The sequence below is a fragment of the Coregonus clupeaformis genome, chromosome 26 (assembly GCF_020615455.1).
Source record: "Coregonus clupeaformis isolate EN_2021a chromosome 26, ASM2061545v1, whole genome shotgun sequence".
NCBI lineage: Eukaryota > Metazoa > Chordata > Actinopteri > Salmoniformes > Salmonidae > Coregonus > Coregonus clupeaformis.
The window spans coordinates 3284796-3307370 of record NC_059217.1 but is presented as its reverse complement, the minus strand read 5'-3'; the positions used below and the strand labels follow the sequence as shown (position 1 = coordinate 3307370).

At 41.4% G+C, this 22575-nt stretch overlaps 1 protein-coding gene across 6 annotated transcripts in view; it reads right to left on the bottom strand.

The window, feature by feature from the left end:
* The window catches only part of LOC121540512 (ecotropic viral integration site 5 protein homolog), a 104803-nt gene that overhangs the window by 54727 nt on the left and 27501 nt on the right, over positions 1 to 22575 (bottom strand). For all 6 annotated transcript variants that reach the window (XM_045207703.1, XM_045207698.1, XM_045207700.1 and 3 more), the window contains one exon: positions 8449 to 8638. In XM_045207703.1, coding sequence (XP_045063638.1) covers positions 8449 to 8638 — 190 coding nt within the window. The remainder of the gene's footprint in view (positions 1 to 8448; positions 8639 to 22575) is intronic.

Genomic DNA, 22575 nt, shown 5'->3' with positions numbered 1-22575 from the left:
ATCATGTGTCTCTCTGTGTGCTGCTATGCTCCAATGTGTTTTTCTCCACAGCACAGCATGTACCCCAGTCATCATAATACAATTTTCCACCACTAAATATAATCTAGTCAGCAAGGCCTTGTGCAGAGTGAAATGTTGTTCTTGCAAATTACTGCTGATGTGACTTGATTGAGACCTTTCCTCTGCAGACAGGGAACACTGGCTTGTGTTGCTTGTTAGCGTGAGAGTGCGTGTCTGTGTGTGGTCAGGGGATCTCTCTCCCTTTCTCTGAGGTCATCCTAGACAGTCCCAGCCTTGTAAAGGAAACAATACACTCTTACAGTAAGCCTACTGTACGTTCCTAGAAGGAAAATATGTAGCCTACTTTGTGGCTCTCAGCTCATTCATTCGACTTCTGCATTCCGTTTCCCTATCTCACCACTGCATTACACTTACACACACACACACACACACAAGGGTTTCCATTAGCTGGTAATAGCCGGCTTTTGGCCATTAAAAAAATTGGTACCGGCCAATTGACTGGGAGAAGAAAAAATTATATTGCAAAATAATGCTTTTTAGCTTATTCATTGATGTATATACATTTGACTGGTCATGCTTATCGGTCTATAGGTTAATCTGCATAATTTAGTGGAATTAAATTGATGCGAGTGTAGACTAAAGTATATTTCTTATGTGTTTTATTTATCACATGCCTACAGCATACAGTTACAGAGCCTTTGAGTGGAAAATCTGTCAAACAGCGCAAGAGCTGTTGCTACAGCATATCAAACAGCAAATGCATAGGCAACGGAAGGCAGGCTTCTCAGCACATCACACACCACTTTGCAATGAGCTGGAGGCAGTACGTATTTTGAAAACATATACTTAATTGTTTGAAACCTGAACATTTTACTACATATGAGGCATGTCTTACCTTGCTTCAAAGTAGCCTTGACAAAATCTAGACCATATCTGTGGAGGCAATTATTTTAAATAACCTTTCTTTCATTGTCCAGTAGCCAAAAGGCACAATCTTATTCATATTAGAAACTCCTGCTAGTTGCTGCATATTAGATCTCCCCTCATGAATTTGGGATCTAACGTCCCACAACTGTCCTGGAGTCTGTTTGGAATAGACTATTTATTTCTTAACAAGCTGACCAATAGATTATGTAAACTTTTCTACTATGGGGGATAGTAGATTGACATAGGATAGTGATTTTGCTGTAAGTTACTCGTCTTGTTGGCGGCGGAAAAGGAAATGTGGACCGTTATTCTAACAGCTTCAAAGTGCACATCAGAATTCTGTAAGAAGGACCGCACATCGTTGCATCCTCAAATTGCATGTTCTGTTAATTTGAATGGCCATAATCTAAATGTGATTTCTGTCATTCTGAGCACCGTGGGTGGACGCCCTAATCAGGTTACGCACCCAATGCATATGGGTCCGGTAAATTTCTCAAATGTCCGGTAAATTAAAATGCTGTCGGTCAAATTTCCGGTGCCACATTTTCCTAACGGAAACCCTGACACAGTCCCTCCACTGGATGATACTCTTACACACACATGCAAGAGGAAACTCATGAATAACGCATACAGCTGTGAATACGTTTGGAAAACTACCACCTCCCATTACTCAGCCTGTCACTACATTACGGTGCAAGCTCCTCTGACTCTGGTTGGTGTTCACTCAGCACTCTGTCCCAAATGGCACCCTATTCCCTAACTAGTGCACTACTTTTGACCACCGCCCATAGAGCTCTGGTCAAAAGTAGTGCACTATGTAGGGCATAGGGTACCATTTGTGTCATTGTCTGGAGCACTCTTGGAAATCAGGTCCAGGGGTAATATGATGCATTGAATACATGAGGAATACATCACTACTAGGTTAAAATGTGACCTATTTCAGGAAGCTAGGCACATGTCGCAAGACCCTACTTCACAGGAGAGGCATTTGAAGTTTTTAAACTTATTTTTAATGAAATGCATATTTCTGCAGAAATGCCTTCTGGAACATGTGAACTTTCATGTGCCTTAATAACAAACTTGTATGCCATCTGTAAATACGAATAAAACCGTTAAATTACGAGCCTAGTTGGTTTAGCCACGGAAAAAGACAGGATCCTTCCCGCTAGCCATGATTGGCTGAGATAATGGATGGGCTGGATATGCCGAGAGATGAGTTCGGATTGATCTGCCATGTAGATGAGTTCGGATTGAAGCCATGCTGCAGTTTATAACATGAGCTGCTCAGTCTGTGTAGATAATCCTTGCTACCGCAGCATTTTTGAAAGATATAGTAGCAATGGAGAACTGAATTTAGCAGAAAGTAATTTTCATTGCAAGTTAAAGCGTACTGTTTGCTAGCTAGCTAATGTTAGCTGGCTGACTTACTAGCTAACGTTACGTGTATGATCTGTGTAGTAATATTATTTGCATCTCAGAAAAACCTTTGCATTGCTACTTATAGCCTAATGTTAGCTAGCTAACATTAAACCTGGTTGGTTAGCTTTAGCTACCTGCAGATTCATACTACAGCATTTCATGCATGGTGGCTAGCTATGACAATCTGTTTCTATTTCTAGTACTGTATGGGTTGGGATTATGGTTCATTGTTTAGCTAGCTAGCCAACTATCTACATGTCTAAACAAAAGACTCCACTTCGCCAGATGATTACATGACCCATCAAGTTAATCAGGTGTGTCTGGGTGTGATTACGGCCATCTATTGTATTTCATGAAACTACACTACCTTACTCACTCTGTTTAGCACATGGCCTCATGTGAATCCTTAAAAGAGATGGTTGGGTTTAAGACGGTGTGAATGATGCTGAATGGGTGTAGACAAAGAAGAGCTCTGCAGTAGGTGTATCAAAACATTGAAGCGCCATTTTCTCAAAAGCTGGGTTACAAGTTTATCAACTTTCAAACCAGAATTACTTTCCCAATGCTCCTCAACTGCAGTGTATGATATGCCATTTTGTAGCTCTGAGTTTGTACTTTTATCCAATGTAAAAAATAAATAAATAAAAATATTTCAAATTTTGCAACATAAGAGTGAAAAGAGGTGGTCGGTCACAAATTGAGAATATCCGTTTTGCTGATACAAAAGAACAGTAGAATGCTCAATTTTCCTCCTGCCTTGCAATTAAAACACACACAACTACGCCAACAGAGGAAAAAGCAAATGTCAGTTGAGCATTCTCTTTGTTGAAGAGCTCAATCTGATGATTAATAGGAGTTAGAAGCTGTCTTGCAACTGTCTGGTCACATGGAGGTGACGTAGCTAAGGCCTCTTCTCTGGAAATTGTGAAATACCAGAGTCATGTAGCTAAGGCCCTGTTACAGCGGCTTGCGAAAGTATTCACCCCCCCTTGAAATTTTACATTTACATTTTAGTCATTTTAGCAGACGCTCTTATCCAGAGCGACTTACAGTTAGCACATACATTATTTTATCGAACCAACAACCCTGGCGTTGCAAACGCCATGCTCTACCAACTGAGCTACATCCCCTGCCGGCCATTCCCTCCCCTACCCTGGACGACGCTGGGCCAATTGTGCGCCGCCCCATGGGTCTCCCGGTCGCGGCCGGCTAAGACAGAGCCTGGATACGAACCAGGATCTCTAGTGGCACAGCTAGCACTGCGATGCAGTGCCTTAGACCACTGCGCCACTCGGGAGACAAGGTGTTCTCGGGGTGATGAGAGGTGTTGGGTTTACGCCAGACATAGCGTTTTCCTTGATGGCCAAACAGCTCCATTTTAGTCTCATCTGACCAGAGTACCTTCTTCCATATGTTTGGGGAGTCTCCCACATATATGCCTTTTGGCAAACACCAAACACATTAACTTATTTTTTTCTTTAAGCAATGGCTTTTTTCTGGCCACTCTCCGTAAAGCCCAGCTCTGTGGAGTGTACGGCTTAAAGTGGTCCTATGGACAGATACTCCAATCTCTGCTGTGGAGCTTTGCAGCTCCTTCAGGGTTATTTTTGGTCTCTTTGTTGCCTCTCTGATTAATGCCCTCCTTGCCTGGTCCGTGAGTTTTGGTGGGTGGCCCTCTCTTAGCAGATTTGTTGTGGTGCCATATTCTTTCCATTTTTTAATAATGGAGTTAATGGTGCTCCGTGGGATGTTTAAAGTTTGATATTTTTTTATAACCCAACCCTGATCTGTACTTCTCCACAACTTTGACCCTGAGCTGTTTGGAGAGCTCCTTGGTCTTCATGGTGCCGCTTGCTTGGTGGTGCCCCTTGCTTAGTGGTGTTGCAGACTCTGGGGCCTTTCAGAACAGGTGTATATATACAGTGCTATGAAAAAGTATTAATATTCTCTACTTTTGCATATTTGTGACACTGAATGTTATCAGATCTTCAACCAAAACATAAGCATCCCCAAAGCATCACACCACCACCACCATGCTTGACCTTTGGTATGATGTTCTTACTGTGGAATGCAATGTTTGGTTTTCACCAGGCATAATGGGACCCATCTCGTCCAAAAAATGGACTCAAGTTTGCCAAAAAGCACCTGGATGATCATCAAGACTCTTGGAAGAACTTTCTATGGACAGATGATTCAAAAGTATAACTTTTTGGACGACACGGTTCCAGTAATGCCTGGCGAAAACCAAACTCTGCATTCCACAGTAAGAACATCATACCAAAGTTCAAGCATGGTGGTGGTGGTGTGATGGTTTGGGGATGCTTTGCTGCCTCAGGACCTGGACGACTTGCCTTAATAGAAGGAACCATGAATCTGTATCAGAGAATTCTACAGGAGAATGTCAGACCATCCTTCTGTGAGCTGAAGCGCAGCTGAGTCATGCAGCAAGACAATGATCCAAAACACACAATCAAGTCTACATGAAAATAGCTAAAAAGCAACAAATTGGAAGTTTTGGAATGGCCTAGTCAAAGTCCAGACCTAATCCCAATTGAGATGTTGTGGCAGGACTTGAAACGAGCAGTTCATGCTTGAAAACCCACACGTCACTGAGTTAAAGCAGTTCTGCATGGAAGAGTGGGCCAAAATTCCTCCACAGCGACGTGAGAGACTGATCAACAACTACAGGAAGCATTTGGTTGGAGTCATTGCAGCTAAAGGTGGCACAACCAGTTATTGAGTGTAAGGGGGCAATTACTTTTTCACACAGGGGAATTGGGTGTTGCATAACTTTGTTTATAAAATAAATTTGTAATTGTTGTGTTATTTGTTCACTTATGTTCCCTTTATCTAATATTAGGTTTTGGTTGAAGATCTGATAACATTCAGTATCACAAATATGCAAAAGTAGAGAAAATTAGAAAGGGGGCAAATACTTTTTCATAGCACTGTGTGTGTGTGTGTGTGTGTGTGTGTGTGTGTGTATATATATATATATATATATATACATACACACACACACACACACACACACACTGAGATCATGTGACAGTTAAATAAAGTCCACCTTTCATTTCACCTTTCATTTCACTTCACCAATTTGGACTATTTTGTGTATGTCCATTACATGAAATCCCAATAAAAATCCATTTAAATTAGAGGTTGTAATGCAACAAAATAGGAAAAACGCCAAGGGGAATGAACACTTTTGCAAGGCACTGTATGACTTTTGAGGATTCTCTACCACTTCTACACTAGCCCCATATGGCAGATACAGCGCATTCAGAAAGTATTCAGACCCCTTCCTTTTTTCCAAATTGTTACGTTACAGCCTTATTCTAAAATTGATTTTTCCTTAAATCTACACACAATACCCCATAATGCAAAGCGAAAACAGGTTTAGATTTTTTTTGCAAATGTATTAAAAATAAAACAGAAATACTTATTTGCATAAGTATTCATACCCTTTGCTATGAGATTCGAAATTGAGCTCAGGTGCATCCTATTTCCATTGATCATCCTTGAGATGTTTCTACAACTTGGAGTCCACCCGTGGTAAATTCAATTGATTGGACATGATTTGGAAAGGCACACACCTGTCTATATAAGGTCCCACAGTTGACAGTGCATGTCAGAGCAAAAACAAGCCATGAGGTCGAAGGAATTGTCCGTAGAGCTCCGATACAGGATTGTGTCGAGGCACAGATCTGGAGAAGGGTACCAAAACATTTCTGCAGCATTGAAGGTCCCCAAGAACACAGTGGCCTCCATCATTCTTAAATGGAAGAAGTTAGGAACCATTAAGACTCTTCCTAGAGCTTGCCGCCCGGCCAAAGTAAGCAATCGGGGGAGAAGGGCCTTGGTCAGGGAGGTGACCAAGAACCCGAGGGTCACTCTGACAGAGCTCCAGAGTTCCTCTGTGGAGATGGGAGAACCTTCCAGAAGGACAACCATCTCTGCAGCACTCCACCAAATCAGGAATTTATGGTAGTGGCCAGACGGCTGAAATCGCTGCCAAAGGCGCTTCAACAAAGTATTGAGTAAAGGGTCTGAATACTAATGTAAATTTGATTACTTGTTTTATTTTTAATAAATTTGCAAAAATTTCTAAAAACCTGTTTTTGCTTTGTCATTATGGGGTATTGTGTGTAGATTGACGAGGAAAAAAACGATTTCATCAGTTTTAGAATTAGGCTGTAACGTAACAAAATGTGGAAAAAGTCAAGGGGTCTGAATACTTTCTGAACGCACTGTACTATAGCCAGTGTTTTCAACAAGAACATGGAGTAGCCAGCCAAATAGAAAAAGTAGCCAGCCAGGCTCCCCCAGGCAGGCGGGAATATTAAGATATATTTTACTGAACAAGCTCTATTTTGGTGGCCTTTGGTACAGTCTAATGCAATATTGTATTTTCAACCAGCAAATAACTGATCAAATTCACTTTTTTCCCCCCTCACTGGCCCTGTCAGGCCAGTTGGCCAAAGATCTACTGGGCCGAACAGAATTTCTACTGGCCCGGACATGGTGCAGTTCTTAAATGCATTGGGGTCATGCGAGACCTATAGGTTGGCATGCTTTCTCTCTATATTCAGCTGTTAATAGGCTACATTTGGTTATTATGATATGTATTAAAAAGCTGTGTAATATAATTTAGCAATGCAAGTCATTACTCTATTCTTTAGAATTGTATTGTATTAGTTGCATTAAAGTATGTCATTTTGAGAAGCCCCTTTAAGAAAAACGCTTCAAAAGCGATAGACATGGCTACAGTTGGCTAGCCAAGACTAATGCTAGGTGTATTTTTGCAGCTTTCTTTAGCAGACTATCAACAGCAGGCAGCATATTTATTGTATGTTCACTATTGAAGGTTTACTTTTGTAAATCACTTTCCCTAAAATAAATAAGCTCAGTGAGTAGATTGATGGCCACTTGTTTTTGCTCTGGACAGCTCGCGTGTGAAGGCATCAACTCATGTACTGCTTGAGAAGTGACTCACGGGAGAATGATAGTGCTTGAATGAATGGCCAATCATATTGCTCAAATACAAATAGCATGTAATTTACGTGTGTAGTCTTCAATTTCATGCTCTCTCCCTCAGTGTAGAAATTCGACTGCAACCACAACACACACACCCAGGTACCGAAAGGCGGGATCGACAGCAGACTGTCAAACCAGCAGTGTTTCCCTGTCATCGCTCACTTTGTGACTGACAGGCGCCCGTCCTATCAATAGATTGCTAGAAGATGCGGGAGAGGGCTCTGCAGACTTTCTTTCTGACTAGCGAATTGAAAAATAGCCTAGTTAATTGAAGTGGAAAACGTGCCCGTATGAAAATGTCTCTGTAAATCGTCTTTATAGCTGACAGCCGGCGCTAGTGGAAAACACTGCTATAGCAACTATAGAATAATAGATATGGCTTCAGCACAAACAGTATCGATGCAAGGCTACTTATACACCCCAAACCTGATGCATAAAAGGACTCCAAACCTGATGTATCATTAATTCAGATTGACAATAAAAAGAGACATTTCATTGACATCTGAATGGAGTTCCCCCTGTGCGACCAGAGAGGGGCACTATACACTATCAGTTTGCAGGGAGCACTGAGGACAAAAACTAGACCAGAACTGACACCGTAAGTTCAAGGACAACACAACCACAGTAGGGGTCACTGAGGGACGTAGCTGGCCTTTGGAATTAGTCCTGAACAATAAAGTATCTACAACATGAAACATAGAAGCTGTTGTACAGTGCGGGCTAGGTCGACTAACTTCATTGATTACAAATATTTGTGTTAGTTACTTGTTGCTAGCTAGCCTTCACAGTCTTATAACAGTAACAGGATTGCATTATGGTACGACTAACGCACAAGGTTAGCAGTTAGTCCGAAGTATACATAGGCTCAGAGACAACCGTTGGTCACCTGTGTCATGGGGACCTTTCACCATATTGCCTCCACCTTACTGAAAACCAGGGTTAAGGCCAAGGGAAAGGCGGAGGGAGCCATTTGGGACCAGTTTCCCCAGGTCGAAAGTGTTGTCTAACTCTTCCAGAGGAACCTATAGCCTAGTAGTGTCTCACCTTGAGCTGCTTCTCCTTCTTCTTGCGGACCTCCTCCCACTCATTGACTATGCGTCCCCAGAGGATCCAGGAGTCCTCCTCCAGGTGAGACAGGTTGGAGGAAGCTGAGGAGCTGGACACGAGGCTGGAGACGCTGTTACGTCTGGATCCGTTAACAGAGCGGAGGGACTTACTGTCCGTCTCCAGCAACCTAAAGAGATAAACACAACAGGCTTAAGCATTTATTTCCCAATATGACCGTTCAACTTAGGCCTACAAGATCTGCAATGAGAGACATTAGGTTCGGACTGAATGAGGGAACATTTCATTCTATGTTCGGAAGTGAACGCAGCTCAAATACAAAACTATGGACAAGAGAGGTAACAATGTAGCTAACTGCCAATGTACCAAACGTACAAAAACTGCCAATGTCCCTGTCAATCTGAAACCTTACATTAGTGCCAATAAATAGTCACACTTGGATATGGGCAGTGAAAGCAGAGTGGATTTACTGCACACTGAGTAAATGCTTAATTGAAGTAACCCAATAATTGTTGCTGAACATTTATCCAAATCGTGCTGGCACTGGTATACGATGAAGCCCCAAAAAATTATAGAGCAGCGCTAAAAACGGAAAAGCTCATTTAAGAAGGCAGAAATTGCAGTGAGATGTACTACAGCTTTATGACAGCAGAGCCACAGCCAATGAGAAGCCCAACAGCAGCCCCAGTGATGATAGTAGCAAAGCCTGCTGTCGCCACAGCTCTGAGCCCTGGATGTAGGGTCCATGGGGTTACAGACAGTAAGGTAATACTGCATCTCTTCAAAAGGTGGACATGACAACACATCCTGTCACAGCACTTCCGTTTTAGTTTCCTCAACCAAAAATGCAATGACCATACATAGTAAAGCCTTGGACAACCACCATGATCACTACATCGGGGTCACTACTAGGGTTGGGCGATATTACGATAGAATCGTCTATCGTTGATGGTGACAGACGATGGTTTAGCCTATTTGAATTTGACTGGCGCGGCGCAGTAAAAATAAATTAAAAACTATCGCAGCGCACAGCAGGGCAGCACACAAATGACTGAGTAATCTTCCTATTCCTATTTGCTATAGCCTATTTTAATAAATATGTTATATAGGCAAGAGAGGAAGGTAGACCAGATAATTCCACCAAAGCAGCGCAAAATGTCCAGTCAGAAAATGTTGTTTCTCTCTCTATGTTGGATACATGGGCATTAAGCTATATTTCTTTATATAACGGACACTCCTTAACTATATTCCCTTCTCTCTCAAATCATAAGGCTATATGACTGAAGGCTACGCTTCATCGATTTATGCAAGGCTTTTTACCGATCAAACAATGAATGTAACGGAGTTGAATGTAACGTAAGATAGCCAGAGGACTAATAATGAGAGTGAACAAACAATATCAATAGCCTACAGACAAATCGAATGACAAGTTAAATCAAGTTTAAACTTAAGAAATAAATTATCCATGCGGGCCAGGAAAATCTCTCCATGCGAGGTTAAAACCAAATGGCCAATAACCTATCCTCCTACTAAGCCTATCGTAAAAGCTTTAAGACAAGTTAAAGTTATGAACAGTAGCTTATTTCCCAAAATATTATAGTCTACGAAGGTGTTGTCCTAAAGTTGTTGTGGCTTTCAAAAATAACAAGAATGAAAGTCTATAGCCTAAGCTAGGGCTGGGCGATATGGCTTCAAAATCGTATCTAGATTTTTTTCACTCATGGGGGCGATTCACGGTATACAGTATGTCGTGACGTGACTTTCATTAATATGATGACTGTTATTTATCGAATCAACTATGTTTAATTGTTACTCGATTAAATTCATCATGTAACAATTACCTCATTAGGATTTGGGGCACCACGGAAGAAGTCGTTTATAGAGTTACCATCTCCCGAATTAAACTCTAAAAAAGGTATTTACCTATCACTATGTATAAAACAGTCAACGTATCATTCATTACCTCTTTTCAGTCGTCATTCTGAATGGTCGCAGAATTCTTGGATCTGCAAGAACCCCAGCTTTACTTATGATTCAGCACTACGCAAATTGGCTTAATTGTTCATTTACTAGCCAACTTAATAATAAACACAGAATGCATACAGATTTAATACATGAGAAAAAGTCCCTAGCGGACTAACAGCACGACTGCTTGGACATCTTTAGATCCCCACTAACCATTCCCCACATTCTGATGTTGGAAATATTGATCCAGTGTTCACTTTTTGTCCGTAAAAGTTTTAGCGGCAAAAGTATTCTGGAGACAAAGCACATTCCTTTACCAATACTGAGAGGCTAAGGAGAGATTCCCCTCCTGCCTAATTTACGACCGAGTGTTAAGGTGTCAAAACCGGCACAGCCCCCAACCCCACCCCCCTCTTCTGTGGGTAAGTGGGTCTGGTTGTTGTCAGCCATTTGCCAAGCTGATCTGAAGCCTTTGGATCACTAAGCGCAAACCAGATGGGATGGCATATCACTGCAGAATGCTGTGGTAGCCATGCTGGTTAAGTGTGCCTTGAATTCTAAATAAATCACTGACAGTGTCACCAGCATAGAACCCCCACACCATCACACCACCTCCTCCATGCTTCACGGTGGGAACTACACATGCGGAGATCATCCATTCACCTACTCTGCGTCTCACAAAGACACGGCGGTTGGAACCACAAAACTCAAATTTGGACTCATCAGACCAAAAGGACAGAGTTCCACCGGTCAAATGTCCATTGCTCATGTTTCTTGGCCCAAGCAAGTCTCTTCTTCTTATTGGTGTCCTTTAGTAGTGGTTTCTTTGCAGCAATTAGACCATGAAGAATTGATTCACGCGGCCTCCTCTGAATAGTTGATGTTGAGATGTGTCTGTTACTTGAACTCCGTGAAGCATTTATTTGGCCTACAATTTCTGAGGCTGGTAACTAATGAACTTATCCTCTGCAGCAGAGGTAACTCTAGGTCTTCCTTTCCTGTGGCGGTCCTCATGAGAGCCAGTTTCATCATAGCGCTTGATGGTTTTTGCGACTGCACTTGAAGAAACTTTCAAAGTTCTTGAAATGTTCCGTATTGACTGACCTTCATGTCTTAAAGTAATGGACTGTCATTTCTCTTTGCTTATTTGAGCTGTTCTTGCCATAATATGGACTTGGTCTTTTACCAAATAGGGCTATCTTCTGTATACCTTATCACAACACAACTGATTGGCTCAAATGCATTAAGGAAAGAAATTCCACAAATGAACAAGGCACACCTGTTAATTTAATTGCATTCCAGGTGACTACCTCATGAAACTGGTTGAGAGAATGCCAAGTGTGCAAAGCTGTCATCAAGTCAAAGGGTGGCTACTTTGAAGAATCTCAAATATAAAATATATTTTGATTTGTTTAACACTTTTTTGGTTACTACATGATTCCATGTGTGTTATTTCATAGTTTTGATGTCTTCACTATTATTCTACAATGTAGAAAATAGTAAAAATAAAGAAACACCCTGGAATGAGTAGGTGTGTCCAAACTTGACTGGTACTGCATATAAAACGCTCTCTCTAAATAAGCTTTGCTTCACAATTAAAGGCCAAATACACCACACTTCAAAGAATCACCAATAATATAATGAATTCAGGGCTTGTGAAATTATACCTAGGCTAAATATAAGCCTTCCACAACCATAAGACCAACTAATAATGTAATTATTTCATCAAAATAGTTAACCTGCTTTTTTGCAATAATATTTCAAGTCTATGAAAATTCCCTTTTTGTTACAAATTTAACCAGAACCATGAATAATGCACATTCACTAATAATGACTAACTTCTTGTAGCAGGCATTATAGAAAATTAACACAGGTCTCTCAAGCACAAGCCCACACGCTAGTGAGTAGCCAGCAGCCACCTGATCTTTATATTTCAAGTTTAGCCAACTTGGATTTATTTGCTAGCTAACAAGGTAGAACAGTTGAATTGTTATGTCTCCAACTGTCCACTTTGTTCAGATGTTGAAATCAAGTGGCCTATCTTATTTCTCAGAATGAGAAGGAGTTGCCAATTCCTAATATAATTGTGTTTTATGCTTATTGCACATTTATAAAACACAGACTAGACAGCTAGTATAACAGAGTATTTGGCTAAAATGCTGCTAGCGGTACGTGGTACCGCAATGCTGTGCACGACAAATTGAGCATGAATTTTCTACAATGAATGTTCATTGATACTCCCGTTTTAGTAGTGTCTGCTCTGCGCACAATTGGAGGAGTTGAGACAAAAAGGGTATCTTTAGAAAGGTTAACTTCTCCTCTAATACAGTAAAATGTCTCAATGTGTTTCGGTGTCCATATGACCGATTCTGTTGGACCAAACCTCAAATGCAAATAGCAATTTGAAATAGCTTGTCAGAGAGGAAGAAGGGATCTCTCATCTTAGTTGTTGTGAGTGGCCGGGAGTGGGGTCTTAGTGTGTCTGTGTGTGTGTAAATGGGAAGTTGCACACAGCACAGAAAGAGCGAAGGAGACGAGACCAAAAGGACAACATGAGAACAAGCGGACATAAACCCCATTAAAAAAATAAATATATATATATATAAATAAATGTAAAACACCTTGATTCTTGCGATACAGGCATTTGGAATATCACCAATCGATATATCACCCAGCCCTTGCCTAAGCTATTCTCAATCATAGCTTTATGATAGATAAAACAAACAATATTATTTATTTGTATCTTATTTTATGAGGCAAATTAAGCAATTATCCAGTTGGTAGAAGATAGTAGACTGCTTCTATCCAGCCCATGATGTAGGCCTATAACCTAGCTCACTACGGTAAGACAGCCCATTCCTCATCCGACAGTCACTGCTCCATCATGTAAGTGCTGCACAGACAGACACACACAAACCTGTTCTGCTCCTCCACCAGAAAATAATATTAGAACAGATTTGCCATTGCCTACCCTTAGCCTCTGCACAGGCTATAGCCCAACTGTCATTTTAGCTGATTTGGGGTCATAGCATCGTATATCACAATGTTTTATGGGTACATAATCACGATAGGACAAAGGTTGACATTGCCCAACCCTAGTCCCTAATGTATTTTTACAATACACTCCAAACACATTTTTCGGTCAGACTGATATTTAACGGAACTTTTAACTTGCATTAACGTCCCAAGGAACGTCCCACAGTTGTTTACCTATTACTTCAATGTGATCCTAAATTTGAAAAAACATGACCCATTAAAAAAAGCCATGAAAGGTCAACAGAAAAGTGGGTCAATACAAAGTACAGTGAGGGAAATAAGTATTTGATCCCCTGCTGATTTTGTAAGTTGGCCCACTGACAAAGACATGATCAGTCTATAAATTTAATGGTAGGTTTATTTGAACAGTGAGAGACAGAATAACAACAAAAAAATCCAGAAAAACGCATGTCAAAAATGTTAGAAATTGATTTGCATTTTAATGAAGGAAATAAGTATTTGACCCCCTCTCAATCAGAATGATTTCTTGCTCCCAGGTCTCTTTTATACAGGTAACGAGCTGAGATTAGGAGCACACTCTTAAAGGGAGTGCTCCTAATCTCAGCTTGTTACCTGTATAAAAGACACCTGTCCACAGAAGCAATCAATCAATCAATCAGATTCCAAACTCTCCACCATGGCCAAGACCAAAGAGCTCTCCAAGGATGTCAGGGACAAGATTGTAGACTTACACAAGGCTGGAATGGGCTACAAGACCATCGCCAAGCAGCTTGGTGAGAAGGTGACAACAGTTGGTGCGATTATTCGCAAAATGGAAGAAACACAAAATAACTGTCAATCTCCCTCGGCCTGGGGCTCCATGCAAGATCTCACCTCGTGGAGTTGCAATGATCATGAGAACGGTGAGGAATCAGCCCAGAACTACACGGGAGGATCTTGTCAATGATCAAGGCAGCTGGGACCATAGTCACCAAGAAAACTATTGGTAACACACTACGCCGTGAAGGACTGAAATCCTGCAGCGCCCGCAAGGTCCCCCTGCTCAAGAAAGCACATATACAGGCCCGTCTGAAGTTTGCCAATGAACATCTGAATGATTCAGAGGAGAACTGGGTGAAAGTGTTGTGGTCAGATGAGACCAAAATCGAGCTCTTTGGCATCAACTTAACTCGCCGTGTTTGGAGGAGGAGGAATGCTGCTTATGACCCCAAGAACACCATCAACACCGTCAAACATGGAGGTGGAAACATTATGCTTTGGGGGTGTTTTTCTGCTAAGGGGACAGGACAACTTCACCGCATCAAAGGGACGATGGACGGGGCCATGTACCGTCAAATCTTGGGTGAGAACCTCCTTCCCTCAGCCAGGGCATTGAAAATGGGTCGTGGATGGGTATTGCAGCATGACAATGACCCAAAACACACGGCCAACGCAACACAGGAGTGGCTCAAGAAGAAGCACATTAAGGTCCTGGAGTGGCCTAGCCAGTCTCCAGACCTTAATCCCATAGAAAATCTGTGGAGCCTCGAAACCTTAATGACTTGGAGAAGATCTGCAAAGAGGAGTGGGACAAAATCCCTCCTGAGATGTGTGCAAACCTGGTGGCCAACTACAAGAAACGTCTGACCTCTGTGATTGCCAACAAGGGTTTTGCCACCAAGTACTAAGTCATGTTTTGCAGAGGGGTCAAATACTTATTTCCCTCATTAAAGTGCAAATCAATTTATAACATTTTTGACATGCGTTTTTCTGGATTTTTTTGTTGTTATTCTGTCTCTCACTGTTCAAATAAACCTACCATTAAATTTATAGACTGATCATGTCTTTGTCAGTGGGCAAACATACAAAATCAGCAGGGGATCAAATACTTTTTTCCCTCACTGTAAATAACTCCATGACACCTGGTCTCATCTATTTTATTGAAAACATCCCTAAAAGTGGGTTAGTGAGAATAAAAGCTGCAAGAGCGTGTATAAGGTCACTGCAGACTGACATTGTATCAATGAATGTGCCAATTAGTTTGTCACAAGCTGTAAAACTGAAGTTAACCGACTCTGGATTAGGGTCATGTTCATTAGCGAATGCAACAGAACACATTTTAAAACAAATTCTAACAGGATAATTTTTATGTAGAAGCACTGAGAAGCTCAGTTCTGGTGACATTTTAAAAGGACATCCTACTCGAAAAAAACAAAATTATGCTGACACCATCTAAAATATAATTTCCACCTTCAGAAATGAGCCCAATAACATATGTGACCGACCGCCTTGATTCGGACTTATGTAGCAACATTTTTTTTTTTTTTTTTTACATTGGATAAAAGCAGTGACACAGAGCTACATAATGGTATATCATTCACTGCAGGGAACAATGGGAAAGTAATTCTGCTTTGAAAGTTGATAAACTTGTAATCTCACTTTTGAGAAAATGGCTTTAGAAAGTTTTGATACCAACTGAAGAGCTCTTCTTTGTCTGCACCCATTCAGCATCGTTCACACCCTCTTAAGCTTTAGCCCCACCCATCTCGTTTCGCTCTCGGAGCATTCAGAGCGCACACTTGACGCTCTGGCCGATGAGTAGGGTTGATCCGAGCGTTCTGACCTCAACGGCAGTCAAGCACCCAAGCTAAGTGGCTAACATTGGCTAGCTTGCCAGCTACTTCCAGACACAAAATTGGGATTATGGATCATTGTTTACTTCTGGATAACATGAAAACAGCCTAACCAGCAGGCTGTTTTCATGTTATCCAGAGCGTTGGTGACTAACTGTGCTGCTGGCACAATTGAATTATGTTTTTTCCCCAACGTTTACTGACACCGGCAATATTCAACGGGTGTTGTGATTTCGTAAATTCATCAGTTACTTTGCGCTCTGACATACTCAGACTGAATTTACAAACGCACCCAAAATGGTTACTTGCATAGTGGAGTCTTTTGTTAAAACATGTAGCAAGCTAGCTAGGTAAACAATGAACCTAGCTAGGTAAACAATGTGTAAAATCATACATGTAACGTTAGCTGGCGAGCCAGCCAGCTAACGTTAGCTAGCTAAACAATGAACCATAATCCCAACTCATGACGTTACTACCCTGCATGAATCTGCAGGTAGCTAACCAATCAGGTTCAATGTTAGCAAGCAAATGGCTCTGAGATACGAATAATAAGAGCATACATGTAACGTTAGCTAGCCAGCCAGCCAGCTACAGTACACTTTAACTTGAAATGAAACCACTTTGTCAAAATTAGAAATGTATAATATCTGAAAATGTAGCTAGCTAGGCTATCTTACCTGTAAACATCATGCATGATGGATGTGTCTCCCTGTCACGGATGCCATGGTTGCCCTTAGTTTGAAGATGTAATCCGGAGAAAATTGTTGTCTCCATCTCGTTAGCTATCATACTCTAATTCCACTGATTTCAAAACTCGATCCTCCAGAAAGTGGAGAGCAACATTATGCATGCTCCATTAAACGATATTTTTTTTTAAAAAGCCGCGTTAGACAGGATTACCTATACATACTGACCAGCTCAAATAGACAGAAGCGTGCTACAGTTGAAGTCGGAAGTTTACATACACCTTAGCCAAATACATTTAAAAACTCAGTTTTTCTCAATTCCTGACATTTAATCAGAGTAAAACTTCCCTGTCTTATGTCAGTTAGGATCACCACTTTATTTTAAGAATGTGTAATGTCAGAATAATAGTAGAGAATTATTTATTTCAGCTTTTATTTATTTCATCATATTCCCAGTGGGTCGGAAGTTTACATGCACTCAATTAGTATTTGGTAGTGTTGCCTTTAAATTCTTTAACTTGGGTCTAACGTTTCAGGTAGCATTCCACAAGCTTCCCATAATAAGTTGGGTGAAGTTTGGCCCATTCCTTCTGACAGAGCTGGTGTAACTGAGTCAGGTTTGTAGGCCCCCTTGTTCGCACACGCTTTTTCAGATCTGCCCACATATTTTCTATAGGATTGAGGTCAGGGCTTTGTGATGGCCACTCCAATTACCTTGACTTTGTTGTCCTTAAGACTTTTTGCCACAACTTTGGAAGTATGCTTGGGGTCATTGTCCATTTGGAAGACCCATTTGCGACAAAGCTTTAACTTCCTGACTGATGTCTTGAGATGTTGCTTCAATATATTCACATAATTTTCCTTCCTCATGATGCCATCTATTTTGTGAAGTGCACCAGTCCCTCCTGCAGCAAAGCACCCCCACAGCATGATGCTGCCACCCCCGTGCTTCACGGTTGGGATGGTGTTCTTCAGCTTGCAAGCCACCCCCTTTTTCCTCCAAACATAACGAATGGTCATTATGGCCAAACAGTTCTATTTTTGTTTCATCAGACCAGAGGACATTTCTCCAAAAAGTACGATCTTTGTCCCCATGTGCAGTTGCAAACCGTAGTCTGACTTTTTTATGGCGGTTTTGGAGCAGTGGCTTCTTCCTTGCTGAGCGGCCTTTCATGTTATGTCGATATAGGACTAGTTTTAATGTGGATATAGATACTTTTGTACCGGTTTCCTCCAGCATCTTCACAAGGTCCTTTGCTGTTGTTCTGGGATTGACTTGCACGTTTCGCACCAAAGTACGTTCATCTCTAGGAGACAGAACGCGTCTCCTTCCTGAGCGGAATGACGGCTGCGTGGTCCCATGGTGTTTATACTTGCGTACTATTGATTCTACAGATGAACGTGGTACCTTCAGGCGCTTGGAAATTGCTCCCAAGGATGAACCAGACTTGTGGAGGTCTACAATTTTTTCCTGAGGTCTTGGCTGATTTCTTTTCATTTTCCCATGATGTCAAGCAAAGCGGCACTGAGTTTGAAGGTAGGCCTTGAAATACATCCACAGATACACCTCCAATTGACTCCAATGATGTCAATTAGCGTATCAGAAGCTTCCCAAGCCATGACATCATTTTCTGGAATTTTCCAAGCTGTTTAAAAGGCACAGTCAACTTAGTGTATGTAAACTTATGACCCACTGGAATTGTGATACAGTGAAATATAAGTGAAATAATCTGTCTGTAAACAATTGTTGCAAAAATGACTTCTGTCATGCACAAAGTAGATGTCCTAACCGACTTTCCAAAACTATAAACTATAGTTTGTTAACAAGACATTTTTGATGAGGTTGAAAAACAAGTTTTAATTACTCCACTTTTTTAAGTTGACGTTCAAATGGCTCTCCTGTGAAGTAGTGACCCGAGACATATGCCTAGTTTCCTGAAACTAGTCACATATTGGTAAAATTATTTGTATAAATTATTTTAATATATTGGACCATGGCATGCATATAGCTTACACATGGTCCATATTCTCAGGTATGCTTATTTGCAATACGCATTACCACCTGTAGCCCAACTGATGCAGCATAGTGGCTATAAATAAATAGGCTGAAGCAAGGGGTTGCCGATCTGCATTTACATTTATTGGGCTAATCATTAGATAGATCCCAAACGTGATCTTTCAACTAGTTAGCATTGTAGTGACAATTTTATGTCCAAAAAAAAAACTTGCATGAACACAGTGAATATAATGTAGACCTACCTGTTTGGGAAACTGTTTGGGTAAAACACCTCTTGTCTGTCACAATTTTTCCCCCTAACACTTTCCCTGGATGCCATTACTCTTGCAAAGTGTTTTGAGGTAGGGTGGAGTTTTACTCCAAGTTACCCTACAATTGACCAGTGTTACATTTAGCCCTACCCTCACATATGCACTCACAGCAAATTGCAGAGGGTGAAGTTGCCGCATATTTAGGAGTGGATAAATAAATAAATTAGGAATGGAAAGCTGAAACCATGGTTCTGTCCCAAATGGCAACCTATTCCTTATGTAGTGCACTACCTTTCACAAGGGCTATGGTCAAAAGTAGAACACTACATTAGGGAATAGGGTGCCATTTGGGATGAGGCTATGGCTGGGCCTACGACACAAAGGCCCATAAATCTGATCTCGGAAAAAGACATGGGCCTGGGCCTCTCGGCTGCATGGTGAGGTCACTGGGAGCGCTCCCAGACTGGGTAGGGTTACCGCCATATTTGGGTCAGGAGGGAGGGGGACAGGGTAGGCCTGGGTTACAGGCACAGCTAGAACAGCAAGAGCAAGGATTTTACAGTTAGTTTGTGATTTCACATGTTTGAGAAACTTACCCCGAACAGCAAATATCTTCCTCATCCTTGTTGTGTAGTATGTGGGCCCCAAAAAAACATGAACTAAGGTTCCAAAAACACACCAAATAAGTCATTTTAGAAACGGCAAAGATCTCAGTATAGTGATGCAGGTCTTTAGATTGTGTACACATGAATTCCGAACATTATCTGCAACATTATATTCCATTTTGTAGTGGACTTGAGCGATACCTCTCCGTCCATTCTACAGGTAACTATCAAAATAAATGAAACACTTGAGGGATACAAAGTATATTGAAAGCATGTGGTGCTTCCACACAGGAAGTTGCAGACACTTGTAAAATCTATGCCAAGTCACATTGAAGCTGTTCTGGCGGCTCGTGGTGGCCCAATGCCCTATTAAGACACATTTTGTTGGCATTTCCTTTATTTTGCCAGTTACCTGTAGCAGCATGCTATAGGGAGAATGGAAAAGCTGGATAGCTATTTTTTGTGCTCGAGTCGCACAAAAGGGAATATAACATTGCGGATAAAGTTCGGAATGACACAATTTCATGTGTACAACATCTAAAGACCTGCATCACTATACTGAGAGCCATTTCACTATACTGAGAGCCATTTCTAAAAGGACGTATTTGGGTGTTTTTGGAGGCTTTGTTTATGTTTTTCAGGGCCGCCATACAACACAACGAGGATGAGGAAGTGCTTTGCTCTTTGGTGTAAGTTTCTCAAAAACGTGAAATCACAAAAGAAAAGTCTGGACCCTTCTACAACATGCCATTTACATCAAAAAGAGATTTGGTTGTAAAAAAAAAAAATATGCTTACTTGAATTAAAACATAACCTCACTATCAAAGGCAACTAATCTAGAAAGCAGTAGAGTCGTGGTCCAAAGTTTTGAGAATGACAAGTATTGTTCTTTACAAAGTTTGCTGCTTCAGTGTTTTTAGATATTTTTGTCAGATGTTACTGTGGTGTACTGAAGTATAATTACAAGCATTCCATAAGTGTCAAAGGCTTTTATTGACAATTACATTAAGTTTATGCAAAGAGTCAATATTCGCAGTGTTGACCCTTCTTTTTCAAGACCTCTGCAATCCGCCCTTGCATGCTGTCAATTAACTTCTGGGCCACATCCTGACTGACGGCAGCCCATTCTTGCATAATCAATGCATGGAGTTTGTCAGAATTTGTGGGTTTTTGGTTGTCCACCCGCCTCTTGAGGATTGACCACAAGTTCTCAAATGGGATTAAGGTCTGGGGAGTTACCTGGCCATGGACCCAAAATGTCGATGTTTTGTTCCCCGAGCCACTTAGTTATCACTTTTGCCTTATGGCAAGGTGCTCCATCATGCTGGGAAAGGAATTGTTCGTCACCAAACTGTTCTTGGATGGTTGGGAGAAGTTGCTCTTGGAGGATGTGTTGGTACCATTCTTTATTCATGGCTGTGTTCTTAGGCAAAATTGTGAGTGAGCCCACTCCCTTGGCTGAGAAGCAACCCCACACATGAATGGTCTCAGGATGCTTTACTGTTGGCATGACACAGGACTGATGGTAGCGCTCACCTTGTCTTCTCCGGACAAGCTTTTTTCTGGATGCCCCAAACAATCGGAAAGGGGATTCAGAGAAAATGACTTTACCCCAGTCCTCAGCAGTCCAATCCCTGTTCCTTTTGCAGAATATTAGTCTGTGCCTGATGTTTTTCCTGGAGAGAAGTGGCTTCCTCGCTGCCCTTCTTGACACCAGGTCAGCCTCCAAAAGTATTTGCCTCACTGTGCGTGCAGATGCACTCACACCTGCCTGCTGCCATTCCTGAGCAAGCTCTGCACTGGTGGTGCCCCGATCCCGCAGCTGAATCAACTTTAGGAGACGGTCCTGGCGCTTGCTGGATTGTTCTTGGGCGCCCTGAAGCCTTCTTCACAACAATTGAACCTCTCTCCTTGAAGTTCTTGATGATCCGATAAATGGTTGATTTAGGTAAAATCTTACTAGCAGCAATATCCTTGCCTGTGAAGCCCTTTTTGTGCAAAGCAATGATGACGGCATGTGTTCCCTTGCAGGTAACCATGGTTAACAGAGGAAGAACAATGATTTCAAGCACCACCCTCCTTTTAAAGCTTCCAGTCTGTTATTCAACTCAATCAGCATGACAGAGTGATCTCCAGCCTTGTCCTCGTCAACACTCTCACCTGTGTTAATGAGAGAATCCCTGACATGATGTTAGCTGGTCCTTTTGTGGCAGGGCTGAAATGCAGTTTAAATGTTTTTTGGGGATTATGTTCATTTTCATGGCAAAGAGGGACTTTGCAATTAATTGCAATTCATCTGATGACTCTTCATAACATTCTGGAGTATATGTAAATTGACATCATAAAAACTGAGGCAACAGATTTTGTGAAAATGTATATTTCTGTCATTCTCAAAACTTTTGACCACGACTGTAGGCTAGATGCCAGAACATGTACAGTATCATACGAGGCCTATAAAGTGATAACGCAGTTGCTGAATGCAGAGCCCTGTCATCACAGCTATAAGGGGGTGTGATATATGGCCAATACACCACGGCTAAAGGCTATTCTTAAGCACGACGCAACGTGGAGTGCCTGGATACAGCCCTTAGCTGTGGTATATTGGCCATATACCACAAACGCCCGAGGTACGTTATTGCTATTATAAAACAGGTTACCCACATAATTAGAACAGTAAACAAGTAGCTTAGCGTCATACCTGTGGTATATTGTCTGATATGCCATGGATATATTGTCTAGATTAAGGTAACTAGATTCAGCTGCAGGCTGATTTTTGCAAAAGCGAATGGTCGGGGGGCCAGAACATAATTATAATAATTTGTACACTGCAAATTGACCACATCTAATCCCAAAAAGAGATTGTATTTGTATTTGAAATACCTTGATTACATAGAGACACGATCACATAAGTCTCTTTTTATTTTTTAGGCGAATTCATTTTAGTTTCCCAAAACTTTTTAAATGAATTTTTAC